Source organism: Musa acuminata, chromosome BXJ3-2, assembly GCF_036884655.1.
Source record: "Musa acuminata AAA Group cultivar baxijiao chromosome BXJ3-2, Cavendish_Baxijiao_AAA, whole genome shotgun sequence".
NCBI classification, from domain to species: domain Eukaryota; kingdom Viridiplantae; phylum Streptophyta; class Magnoliopsida; order Zingiberales; family Musaceae; genus Musa; species Musa acuminata.
In genome coordinates this window covers 11,290,001-11,302,500 of record NC_088350.1, presented here as the reverse complement: position 1 = coordinate 11,302,500, position 12,500 = coordinate 11,290,001, and the positions used below count along the sequence as shown (strand labels likewise).

The following is a 12,500-nucleotide window of genomic DNA, read 5'->3' as shown; positions in this document are numbered from 1 at the left end:
AAAATTAAGAATTAACAAGTGAAATAAGTCAAGATGGTTGAAGTCCTATCTCTTTGTATAGTAAGGATACCATTTGATTAATCATCCAATAGCGTTGGGACTAATTCTTACCCGTTCATCATAGTCTCTATTGAGACGTCCAAATGATTACGCAGGCGATAGATTTTATGTTCGAATAGGTATATATACAAGTGTCATGTATGTTTTTTAATATTATTTAATTCTTATCCTCATAATATGCTTCATCTTAGTCTCTATCGAGACATTCGAATGATTACACAAATGGTAGGTTTAAATATACATATAAGTGCCATGTATATTATTTAATATCATCTAATTCTTCCCCATAGTATGGTTTATCTTAGTCTTTATAGAGACATCGGAATGATTATGCAAGTGATAGATTTCATATTCGAATAAACAAAAAATGTTATGTATGTTATTTAATATGATATAAAAATTTAAAAAAAATTGCTCGATCACGTAGCAAGTACGTCAAATTTCACATGCTAAGTTTGCATTCAAGTTCCTGACTCGAACTGAGGCAAACAAGACCCAAACCAGAGCACCGGTTTAAGCTGCTTACTGTACCAGTGTGTATCAAGAGTTATTGATGCCACCAAATTATACTCTCTGAGTAAATCAATTAAATTAGCTGCTTATTGTGAAAGGCATAAACATTTGTGCATCTGCTGGAAGTCCAAAATTGATGTATGAGAAATAAAAGACATGCTATGACAATTACATGAAATTAGAAGAAATTTGCGTCAGGAACTCGAATCACTTAGCAAGTACCTCAAATTTCACAGGCCAAGCTTTGCATTTAAGCTCCTGACTCAACCGAGGCAAACAGACCTAAACCAGAGCACCGGTACAAGCTGAGGCTGGCACAGCCTCTGCCTTCTTCGTGGAGCTGTACTTCTTGGTGATGAACCTGACAAGAAAGCAAAACAGTGAATCCAGAGTTCCTGGAGCCCAACCAAGTTATGGCAGATTGTTCCCTAAATGTTGCTCTTTACCAAAAAGAAGTCTGAACTGGTAAAGTAGCATGTCAAGGTAAAATCTGCTATGCTAAAATATCTAGATAGAAAACCTGTATTCGGTGCTCAACATAAGTGAATACATAATATCTCATTAGAAACAGGTGACAGAATAGTAGTGTGCCCAATATGATACCTGAAGAAATCCCTCCACAATAGCTCAAACATCAACCAGTTCATCCCACCATCTGTTGAATCCACACCATTCGTCTGAGATACAGCAGCAGAAATGGTCCTGTGAACCAAAAATTTAGGACTCCGTGATTTATGCAAGACAGAATCAAAGGAATAAGAAATCATGTTCCAGAAATTCAACTCTACAATCTTGGATAGGAATGAACGATCCTGTTTTACAGTCATCCCCTGGTGCTGAGATCATCAAAAGTGTTAAGACTTGCATGCAAGAAAAATACCTAGTTGCAGTTTTCTTGAGCCTCGCCAACATGAAGCGAGGTGAAAGACAACCCATGGCTAGCCATGGTGAGATTTTGCATGAGAAATTAGCACCATATATGCTATTCCTAGTGTTATCCCTGTTTCCTTTATTTGGTTGGGCACAACATTCGGCAGCAAACTTCTTCAACCTCTCCAGTGCTTCGTTCTCACCACCCACAAGGGAAGCACTCATAACAGGTTTGCCATCCTGAGCGACATAGTATGCCATGTGACAACAAAATTTTAAGACATACTTAGAATATAGCTTATAGTAACAAAATTTCACCAAATTGTTTCACATGTAACACAGAAGGCCAAATGCCATTCAAAATGAAAGCATACATGTTTAAGTCACTTAGAATCTGCAATATAGAAATAAATATACTTAAAGCTCAGATTTGGGTTAAAAATTATGAGAAACAACTGAAACTCAGGGAGTTTAATATTTTTAGGTAGTAAAATCTGTTATAGAAATATTTGAATGTTGTGATGAACTAGTGTATCTTAAGAAATGAATAACCACATAACAAGGGACAATTTTAAAGCTTCTTGTAAGTTCTGACAATAAAAACAGAAATACAAGGAACAACCTAAAAGGAACCATTAAAGCCTTAATAAAGGGGTAGAGAAATTTATCATGTTAGTGATCATCTAAAAGTATCATAATTTCCTTTCTATGGCTCTGTCGGTGGAGAAAAGTGAGTGAGTATCAAGATATTCCGCCATAACCGGCCAAATAACCTCACCTTGTGGAACTCATTTTGACCAGTCAAGAGGATGCACAAGTCACATCAAATGGTGTAAGCAACAGAAGAGCATTTTATAACAAAATGGTAGAATTAGTTATTCCCCTACATTTATATGCCATTGCTTGTCCTTTAAGATGTGAAACTACAAAGTATTCCTTTTCTTGACATTTTTTGTCATATTCTCAACTCAAACAAGAACAAGCAATTTAACAAAAACTATCATTCCCTACTTTTTTTTATATCAATTCTTGAAAAAAAAACATGCACTTATTCTTCCAAAAAAGATATGTTAAAGCCAAAATCAATCGCTCAGTCCTGTTTCTGTTAAGAGAGATTTAATGAGTTGTTATGCAAGATTTCACAACCTTGCATTAATATCATCCCATGGGTATCATCATGTCACCAAAGGGCAGGAAATTCCCTATTCTCAATATGGAGGTATTAGAAACTAATGCTTGCTTTAAAACTGTTTTTGTATAAAAAATGTTGCTGTAAAACAAATCACTTCAACAATTATACTATTCAACCTAAATCCTACCTAAAATTTCTTGGAAATGTTTTGCACTCTACAAAGTTTGTATACAAGTCTTACAACACAAGTTTGGAAAATCTAAAAAGATTCAAATTATAAAACGATTAAATCTAGTCTTCATTTGGACCAATACAATCCCTTTCAAACTAATCCAGCCAGCTAAATCCTAAAAATATTAACTTTGTCTTCAGCAATTTCTTAAATTATGCTGCATAAAAGATTTATACCATAATTTGGAACTTCATATTTTCCTGAGGTGCTCACGATCATCTTAAACCTTTCATCTGATGCACTCTTGATTTCTTTCTACAATGAGTTCTTTATTACTTTCTCTTCTGTCAAAATATTGATCCATCTACTATTGTGTCTTCCAAGATTGAACTGCTGACAAACTTTAGCTCATCTATATAGTCAAGTAGCAGGAAAAACTAGTGATATATCTCAACGAGATACAAATATCTAAATGTAAATATAAAGATAATATAGGCTAGCAATAAGAAAAGGACACTATAGATACTCAAGTTAGAAAGGAAGAAAATTAAAAAAGAATTATTGGCCCTTAAACTTAACTTTCTACAACAGTCACTTACAATATGCAACAGGTAACAGGGAGTTAGAGGACCTCTAGACTCAAGGCTGTTGCTGATTTGGCAAAGAGTAGGGCACCTTACATTTAATTTTGGACCATGCAATATCCAGATGTCACCAATGACATTCCTAATGAGCTATGAGAGACAAACAACAATCCAGAAACTTTTATAGGTTGATAAACTCCAGACAAATAGCATTTTCCATCCACATTATCTACAAGTGTTGAATCTCGGAGTTTGATGATTAAACTAATTGATATGTGTTTATGATTTAATCTACGTTTTGAGTGATGCAGGTCTACTCGATCAGGATTAGACAGTTAACGCAGGAGGAATTGACGTTGCGCCGGAGGAGATCACGTTAGGATATTGGATGGCAGAAGGCTTCGGACGTCAGGCTTCGGGCCAACCAATGACGTGCCGAGCAACAGAATGTCAATTCGCATTGTAATAATTGTCTAGATCGGAGTAGAGTTTTGGCTTGTGTGTGCAGGTTTAACTACGATAACGATGAAGACAAAAAGCGAAACAAAGTGTCGGAGTCAAGCGCGAAGGATTTGTTGCGAGTTCGAGAGTTCGACGAAAGTCCGAAGGTTCGTCGGGAATGCTGCCGGAACTAGCCGAGAATGAATAGGGAGCTTGCCGAAGGGTTTTTCGGAAGCTCGCCGGAAGGTTCGTTGGAAGTTCACGGAGCTCGCCGAGAAAGATCGGAGCTTGCCGAAGAAGCTCATTGGAACTCGCCAAGATCAAATCGTGAAGTCTAGGAGCTTGCCGGGAGTCCGTAGAATGGTTTCCGAGAGTTCGTCGGAAGACCGTCGGAAGTTCGCCGGAAGCTCGCCGGAAAAAGTCTTGACTTGCGGACTTTGTAATAGCTTAGAAAATGTCTTTAAATTCGTAGTTAGCACGTTAATTAGGGTTAGGATTAGGTGTTAATCCTATAACTCAAGTAGGGGCCAATTGGGCCCGAGTTCGGATTGGTTTGGGCCAAGTTTGGAGCCCAACCAGTGAGCTGAAATAGTGTAGGCGGTGGCACATCCAGATTAGGCGGTGGCACCGCCTAGAACCTGAGAGCCAAGCGGTGGCACGGCCTGGCTGGGCGGTGACACCGCCCAACACCCGAGAGCCAGGCGGTGGCACCGCCAGTCCACTGTCAGTGTCAGACACTGACTGGCGGTGGCACCGCCAGCATCAGGAACCAAAGAGAATTCAAATTTTGGAGCCCAAATTTGAATCCTCTTGAGGCCTATAAATACCCCTCAATTCTCAGCTGAGATTACAACTTTTTGAGTAGCAAAGATTGAGAAAAATGTCTTAGAAAAGTCTTAGCAAGTCTTGTTTTCAATTTGCTAGAGTGTTCACCTCCTTTCTTGCTGAAAATTTGTAAGAGTGTGAACTGCTTGTAAAAGGTTGTAAGAGGGGTATTTGCCCTTCCCTTTCAAGAGATTTGCTAGTGGAAGGTGGGAGCCTCATCGAAGAGGGCCTCGCAAGTGGATGTAGGTCATTTGACCGAACCACTTTAAAATCGGCGTGATCTCTGATTTGCATTTTCTTACTGCTATTTACATTACTGCAAACCTTCTTACGTGCTTTATTTCATCATTACCTTTACTGCACACCTTTACGAACACACATTCAAGTTAAGCTTTCCAAGTTCGGTTTTTATCGTACGAAAGATTTGTCGAAACCAACGTTTTAATCCGCTGCACTAATTCACCCCTCCCCCCCTCTTTGTGCCGCTCCGATCCTAACAATTAGTATCAGAGCCCGGTATTTCTCATTTCGGATTTACACCCGAGAGAAATGTCTCTTTATGGCTTTCAAGAGGGCTTATCGGTTGTTCGTCCACCGTTGTTTAACAGATTGGACTACACTTATTGGAAAACTCGAATTAGAGTTTTCTTGATTTCTATGAATTTGGATTTATGGAATATCATTGAAAACGGTTTTCAACTTCCCTCTAAACCGATGAACGAATGGTCGGATTTGGAGAAGTATTTTTCTTTAAACACAAAGGCTATGAATGCCTTATTTTGCGCTTTGGACAAAAATGTGTTCAATCGGATTTCAACATGCGAAACGGCTTTTGATATTTGGCGAACACTTGAAATCACGCACGAGGGAACTAGTAGAGTCAAAGACTCGAAAGTTAACATTTTATTGCATGATTTTGAGCTTTTTCGAATACAACCAAGCGAGACTATAGGCGACATGTACACCCGTTTCACGGATGTCATCAATAATCTAAGAGTTCTTAGTAAATCTTTTTCGAATTTTGATCTCGTAAGCAAGATCTGAAGATCCCTTCCAAAAAGGTGGGATCCTAAAATAACTGCAATACAAGAAACAAAAGATTTAAATATTTTTCCACTTGAAGAACTAATTGGTTCGTTGATGACATATGAAATGGTGCACAATGCACATGATGAACATGATGAACAAAATCACCTTCCAAAGAACAGGAAGGATTTAGAACTCCGGACAAATGAATACCACTTGAGCGATAACTCAAGTGATGAGGACAATGATGAACTTGAACTTCGAACACTAAATCTTAATAAGTTTATTAAACAAAAATCTAAAATAAACAATGAATTTGAACGAAGGAAGAAGCCAAAGAAGTGGAAGGCAACCGAGGATAAATCAAAAACTTCCAAAGGTGAAACGGCGAATTGGGCTGACGAGCTTCGACTACAAGGTAAGTAACTCAACTCTCTTGAATTATTTTGAAATTACATAATACTTTTTATGAGTTATTTTTAATTTAGTTTAGGATTAATTTTCTTAAAAATTACATGAAAAAAAAAAAATTAGAAATCATGCTTATCATTCTAGTAATTTTGAAGATAATCATGAAAATTATGTGTTTATGATAAACAAAATGATTTTGATTAAAAATGCCTTATGAAATATGATATCATGCCTAATAAATTTATTTTTTGAAGCTATGCATGATGATGATGAGTTTTGGGTAATTTATAGTTTATTGATTATTGATGATTTCCATAATGATCTTTTACGATTTATGGATTATCGATTTATACCATGATGAAGGTTGCTTTAGAAAATGATGCACGGCTTTTGTATGCAAACTAAGCATGAAAAGATAGATTCACCTAAAAAGAAAAATGTATGACTACAACTAATAACAAATGATTTTGGTTGAAAATATTTTATACTCAATGAAACCATCATTGATGAATATGCTTTATGTTTAATAGTTTCTTTGGCTTATATGCTCTATCATGATAAATATTTTGAAAATAAATAAAATCATGTTTGATTTGAAGTAATGCATAATGATCATGCTTAATGATGCATTTTTTCATTTGACATAAAAGTGGCTTTAAAAAATGATGTATGTTTTGATTTGACATAAATGAAATAGGCATGCTTATATGAAATAGTAAAGTGTCATGTTTGACAATTATATACTTAATGATGCATAAAGTTGTAATGAAAATATTAATATTTTAATACTATGATTTGACGATTTTATGCATGACATTGTAAAGTTATATATAATGATGGATAATGATGAAATTGTGTAATAAACATATTAAACATTTTGAAACCATGTTTTAGTGTCATGCATATTGATCATGCTTAATAAATTTCGAAATTATGCATGATTAATCTTACGATTTATGGATTATTGATTTTTACCATAATGAAAGTACCTTATAGATCTTTATTGAAATAAATCTTACTCTTTCGGTTTTAAACATGATATATATTTTTATTTAGCATAAATGAAACAAAATCATATGTTTTGAAACAATCGAAAAGAGGAAAACATTCTTGAAAATTATTTTGCTCAATCTTATTGATTTTGATGAATCCATTTGTATCATCTTTGTGAATCTCTTGGATTTTGATAATGATTTTGATGATTTAAATTTGAATAAATTTTTATCGAAATCACGATCTCGATAATTATGTTTTGAAACTTTATGTAAACCAAGAATGTTCATCATGATTCTCTCTTTGAATATTTAAAGAGGAGAATTTTCCAGATGAATCATGATTTTTATGATTGAATATTTGATGTGCATGAATTGAGATCTTGCTCTCCTACTATTCTTTTTGCTATTCACCAAAAGGAAAACTAATTCTAATAAACCATGATATGCTATATGAATTTTATTGTATTCATGAAGTAATATCTCATCACTAATTTTTGTTTATATTCCTTCATGTGATGATATGAATGTATGAAACACTTATGATATGATTTTTTATACAATTCCATGTATTCGTGAAATATTTATCTCATCACCCAATTAATTCCTCTTGATACTCCTAATGTGATGAAGTGAAATTGTGCATGAAATACAAATGGGGAGAAGTTTTGATTATGCATGGTAGGATATAATTTGACAAATTGATACCATCATGATATGAAACATTTATGATTTGCAATGATGTATGCAATACTTGTGCCTTCTAATTATGATGTGATGTATTACATATGATGTAAATCATGATTTAAAATACTATGAGTTGTTGCTAAAATAATGTATTATAAATATTGATTTAATGTTTTGTATCATGAATACTCTAAATGATGAATGTTTGATATCATGATCAAAATGTTGACAAATAGTTAAAAATTTTAGTATCATGTATGATATCCTCATAATATTGATCGATTTATTCAATATCGTGCATGAATAAATATAAGGTTTTTGAAAATGTGCATATTCTAATTTGAAAATATGATGATGCACAAATAAGATTGATACTTACCTTTGTCATAATTGATGTAAAGGGTCTTCCCATCTTTTTGACAATGACAAAGGGGGAGATAGCTAGCTTGCACAAGTCAAGAAGATGCAAAAACTTGATTGCTAGCTTACCTATCTTAAGTAACAAAGATTGCTAACTTGCTTATTTCAAGAAGCAAAAGTTGTCTTCTTGAACATCACTATCTTGCCTATCTCAAGAAGCAAGACTTGCAACCTGCATATTACAATAGGAAGCAAGAATCGATAGCTTACACACTTCAACAAGAAAGCTATCTTGTATTTGCTATCGTAAAAGTTGCTAGCTTGTAGAGAAGCAAAGAATTGCTATCTCGAAAGAAGCAAAAAATGCAAAACTTAGAAAACTTGCAATATAATTGCTCTTGCCATGCTTTGTATCAAAAATAGGTCGATATCCTTAAAAGCATCGCATTAAATTTTTTAGTATCCGCAATGTATCACATGTATCGTAAATTGAAATTTTTAAGACTATTATCATATCATGTTTAACAATTGATATCTTTCATGACATGATTTTTTTGCATTTTTGTCTTGTATATATCATGTGATGAATTGAAATATTGATTGATGCAAATTCATAATTTATGTAAAAGTCTAAATCATTGGTTCCTCTCCTTCTTTTCGGCAATGACATAGGGGGAGAAAGATTGCTAGCTCAGGGCAAATGTTGGCTAGCTTGTACTCTTCCCTTCTTTTTGACAAAAACAAAGGGGAGAAAGCTTTTGCTAGTTAGAACATGCAAAGAAAAGCAAAGTGCAATCTTGCACAAAAATTCAAGTGTTGAATTGCCATAAACTTAAGAATCTTGCTATGCTTTTGTGCTTATATGTTGTGATCTAGCTTCATGTTGCAAAAATTTGCATATCTTTTAAAATAGCTAGAGCTACTTCTCCTTTTTGTTGATGACATAGGGGGAGAAGTATATTGATGACTTCATGCATTGAATTGAATATTTTATATATATTTGCATGATGGTTTAAATGTTTTTCATAACATGTGATGAATGTTACTTGGATTTGGGATAATCTAAGTGTTTTATCAATGACATATTGATAGGGGGAGTTTGGTTAAACTCCGGGGAGTTAAGGTTAACTCCGTTAGTCATCAATTAGTTGTCATCATCAAAAAGGGGGAGATTATTGAATCTCGGATTTTGATGATGAAACTAATTGATATGTGTTTATGATTTAATCTACGTTTTGAGTGATGCAGGTCTACTCGATCAGGATTAAACAGTTAACGCAGGAGGAATTGACGTTGTGCCGGAGGAGATCGCGTTAGGATATTGGATGGCAGAAGGCTTCGGACGTCAGGCATCGGGCCAACCAATGACGTGCCGGGCAACAGAATGTCAATTCGCGTTGTAATAATTGTCTAGATCGGAGTAGAGTTTTGGCTTGTGTGTGCAGGTTTAACTACGATAACGATGAAGACATAAAGCGAAACAAAGTGTCGGAGTCAAGCGCGAAGGATTTGTTGCGAGTTCGAGAGTTCGACGAAAGTCCGAAGGTTCGTCGGGAATGCTGTCGGAACTAGCGAAGAATGAGTAGGGAGCTTGCCGAAGGGTTTTTCGGAAGCTCGCCGGAAGGTTCATTGGAAGTTCGCGGAGCTCGCCGAGAAAGATCGGAGCTTGCCGAAGAAGCTCATTGGAACTCGCCAAGATCAAATCGTGAAGTCTAGGAGCTTGCCGGGAGTCCGTAGAATGGTTTCTGAGAGTTCGTCGGAAGACCGTCGGAAGTTCGCCGGAAAAATCTTGACTTGCGAACTTTGTAATAGCTTAGAAAATGTCTTTAAATTCGTAGTTAGCACGTTAATTAGGATTAGGATTAGGTGTTAATCCTATAACTCAAGTAGGGGCCAATTGGGCCCGAGTTCGGACTGGTTTGGGCCAAGTTTGGAGCCCAACCAGTGAGCTGAAATAGTGTAGGCGGTGGCACCGCCAGTCCACTGTTAGTGTCAGACACTGACAGGCGGTGGCACCGCCAGCATCGGGAACCAAAGAAAATTCAAATTTTGGAGCCCAAATTTGAATCCTCTTGAGGCCTATAAATACCCCTCAATTCTCAACTGAGATTACAACTTTTTGAGTAGCAAAGATTGAGAAAAAGGTCTTAGAAAAGTCTTAGCAAGTCTTGTTTTCAATTTGCTAGAGTGTTCACCTCCTTCTTTCTTGCTGAAAATTTGTAAGAGTGTGAACTGCTTGTAAAAGGTTGTAAGAGGGGTATTTGCCCTTCCCTTTCAAGAGATTTACTAGTGGAAGGTGGGAGTCTCATTGAAGAGAGCCTCGCAAGTGGATGTAGGTCATTTGACCGAACCACTTTAAAATCGACGTGATCTCTGGTTTGCATTTTCTTACTGCTATTTACATTACTGCAAACCTTCTTACGTGCTTTATTTCATCATTACCTTTGCTGCACACCTTTACGAACACACATTCAAGTTAAGCTTTTCAAGTTCGATTTTTATCGTACGAAAGATTTGTCGAAACCAACGTTTTAATCCGCTGCACTAATTCACCCCCCCCCTCTTAGTGCCGCTCCGATCCTAACAACAAGTTCATGTAAACTCTAGAGACCCATGTTTATTTACATTACAAACAACCATGCATCTAAGGTAATTTCAAGCTTCCTAAAAGGGTTTTACATAGATCCAAAATACACAGATGTGTCCCTTAGAATAAAACACTATAATGGAGAAGCTTATGATGCACCAAGAATGTCATTCCTATATGGATTACCTATACAGTGGTTTCAGCAGGAGTAAGAATGTTTTCCCTAACTAAAACTTTAAAAAACAGGACTCCCACAATTATAAATGACAATTCTAATGAAATAATCTCAATGGAATGTAGAAACTCGATTATTTAAGCTCGTCAAAATGGTTGGTATCTTTGAACAAGCACTTCATTTTACTTAAGCTAATAAATGGGCCCAGTAGTAAATTATGGTGTACAATTACGGCACTTGCAGATGGCATTCAAAGTACAGGAAAGCAATAAGCAATCTGAACTCTTATGAGTTTAATGCAATGAATCAGTTTTACCACCAATATAATTGAATTATTCGCTTTTGAGGAACTTAAAGTTGTTTGTTGACAGCCTCATGGAAATCCAAACATTTTTTGGTAGACAAGGACCATGCACAGACTATCAGCTCAAAAATTAGTCCAACAAGCTAACCTCATGGAACATCCAGTAATACTCTTGGACATAGATGATTATTTCCTTAGCACTTATAACCACTATTGCCTCTGAAAGACTATCCTGTTACTAATCCAGAAGCCCTTTTCAGACGCTTACATGAGTCTTTGAAGTTTTCAAAGGAAATAAAATAACTATAAAACTTGAGACAGTCAAAAAGAACGAACTTGAAGCATTGGAACGCACCTGCGACATGGTCGGTGGCGGATTGAGCCCGAGATCTTGCAAGCTTGGTATCTCCCCTGGCTCGATATCCCCCCTCAACGGCAGCCCCTTAACCTCCTCCGGCGTATCAATTGTCTTCCTTACGGTGACGCCCTTTACCTTCTCCCTAAACCCTCCATAGTTGGTCGGCATGTTCTCCAGCTCAAACGGCAAATCATCGATGTGGTACAGCGTGCTCCCCCAGAAGTACTTCACTTCGACCCCTTCGGCTTCCATCGCCTTGGCGATCCTCTCCTCCACGCGCGCGTCGTCGTGGGACACCTCCCGGTGAGCGTAGACGGCATCAGCGCCGGCCGCACGCGCGAGCTCCGGCAGCACCACCTCGGGTCGGCCGATCCGCACAACGAGGTCGGAGCCGCGGCGGCGCAGCCCCCGGCGGAGCTCGGCGACGGAGTCGATAATGAAGCGGGCGCGGTAGGGGCCGGTGCGGTCGAAGCCAGTGGGGGAGCGGCCGAAGTCACGGGGATCGAAGAGGAAGACGGGGAGGAGGGAGAGGGAGTCGGCGTTGGCGGCGGACAGGGCCTCGTGGTCGTGGAGGCGGAGGTCGGCGCGGAACCAGACGAGGGAGCAGCGGCGGGCGGTTGCTCCGGCGGCCGGGTCGGAGTGGCGGCGGCGGAGGAAGGAGGAGGGGGAGAGGAGGAGGAAGTTGGAGATCTTGGAAGGAGTGCAGAGCCTGGAAGAGGGTTTGGAGTGGGGGGAGAAGAGGGAGAGGGAGAGAGAGGAGATTTGAGAGGGGATGTTGAACTTGAGTTGGGAATGGAAGGCGGAGAGGGAGTGTTTGGGTGAGGGGGAGTGAGAGGAGGAGAAGGGGGAGAGGTGAGAGGGGAGGAGAGACATGGAGAGGGAGAGGGAAGCCAGTGGGAGATCGGCCGTCGCGGTGGGAGGTTGAGTTTTGATGTCAACTTCTTGGGATTCGGAAGAGGGGATGGAGGAGGGAGGGTGGGTGTTGGGTTCCATTGGGTTGAGG

General features: G+C 38.0%; 1 protein-coding gene across 1 annotated transcript in view; it reads right to left on the bottom strand.

Moving 5' to 3' along the window:
- Nucleotides 1-624: 624 nt before the first annotated feature.
- Nucleotides 625-12,500, bottom strand: part of LOC103974275 (blue-light photoreceptor PHR2) — an 11,922-nt gene continuing 46 nt past the window's right edge. Inside the window, exons 1-4 of the mRNA XM_009389060.3 lie at nucleotides 11,495-12,500; nucleotides 1,454-1,683; nucleotides 1,177-1,275; nucleotides 625-934 (exon numbers count right to left, since the gene is read on the bottom strand). The exon at nucleotides 11,495-12,500 is cut by the window's right edge and continues 46 nt beyond it. Of these exons, the coding sequence (XP_009387335.3) occupies nucleotides 856-934; nucleotides 1,177-1,275; nucleotides 1,454-1,683; nucleotides 11,495-12,490 (1,404 nt within the window). The 5' untranslated portion in view covers nucleotides 12,491-12,500 and the 3' untranslated portion in view covers nucleotides 625-855. The remainder of the gene's footprint in view (nucleotides 935-1,176; nucleotides 1,276-1,453; nucleotides 1,684-11,494) is intronic.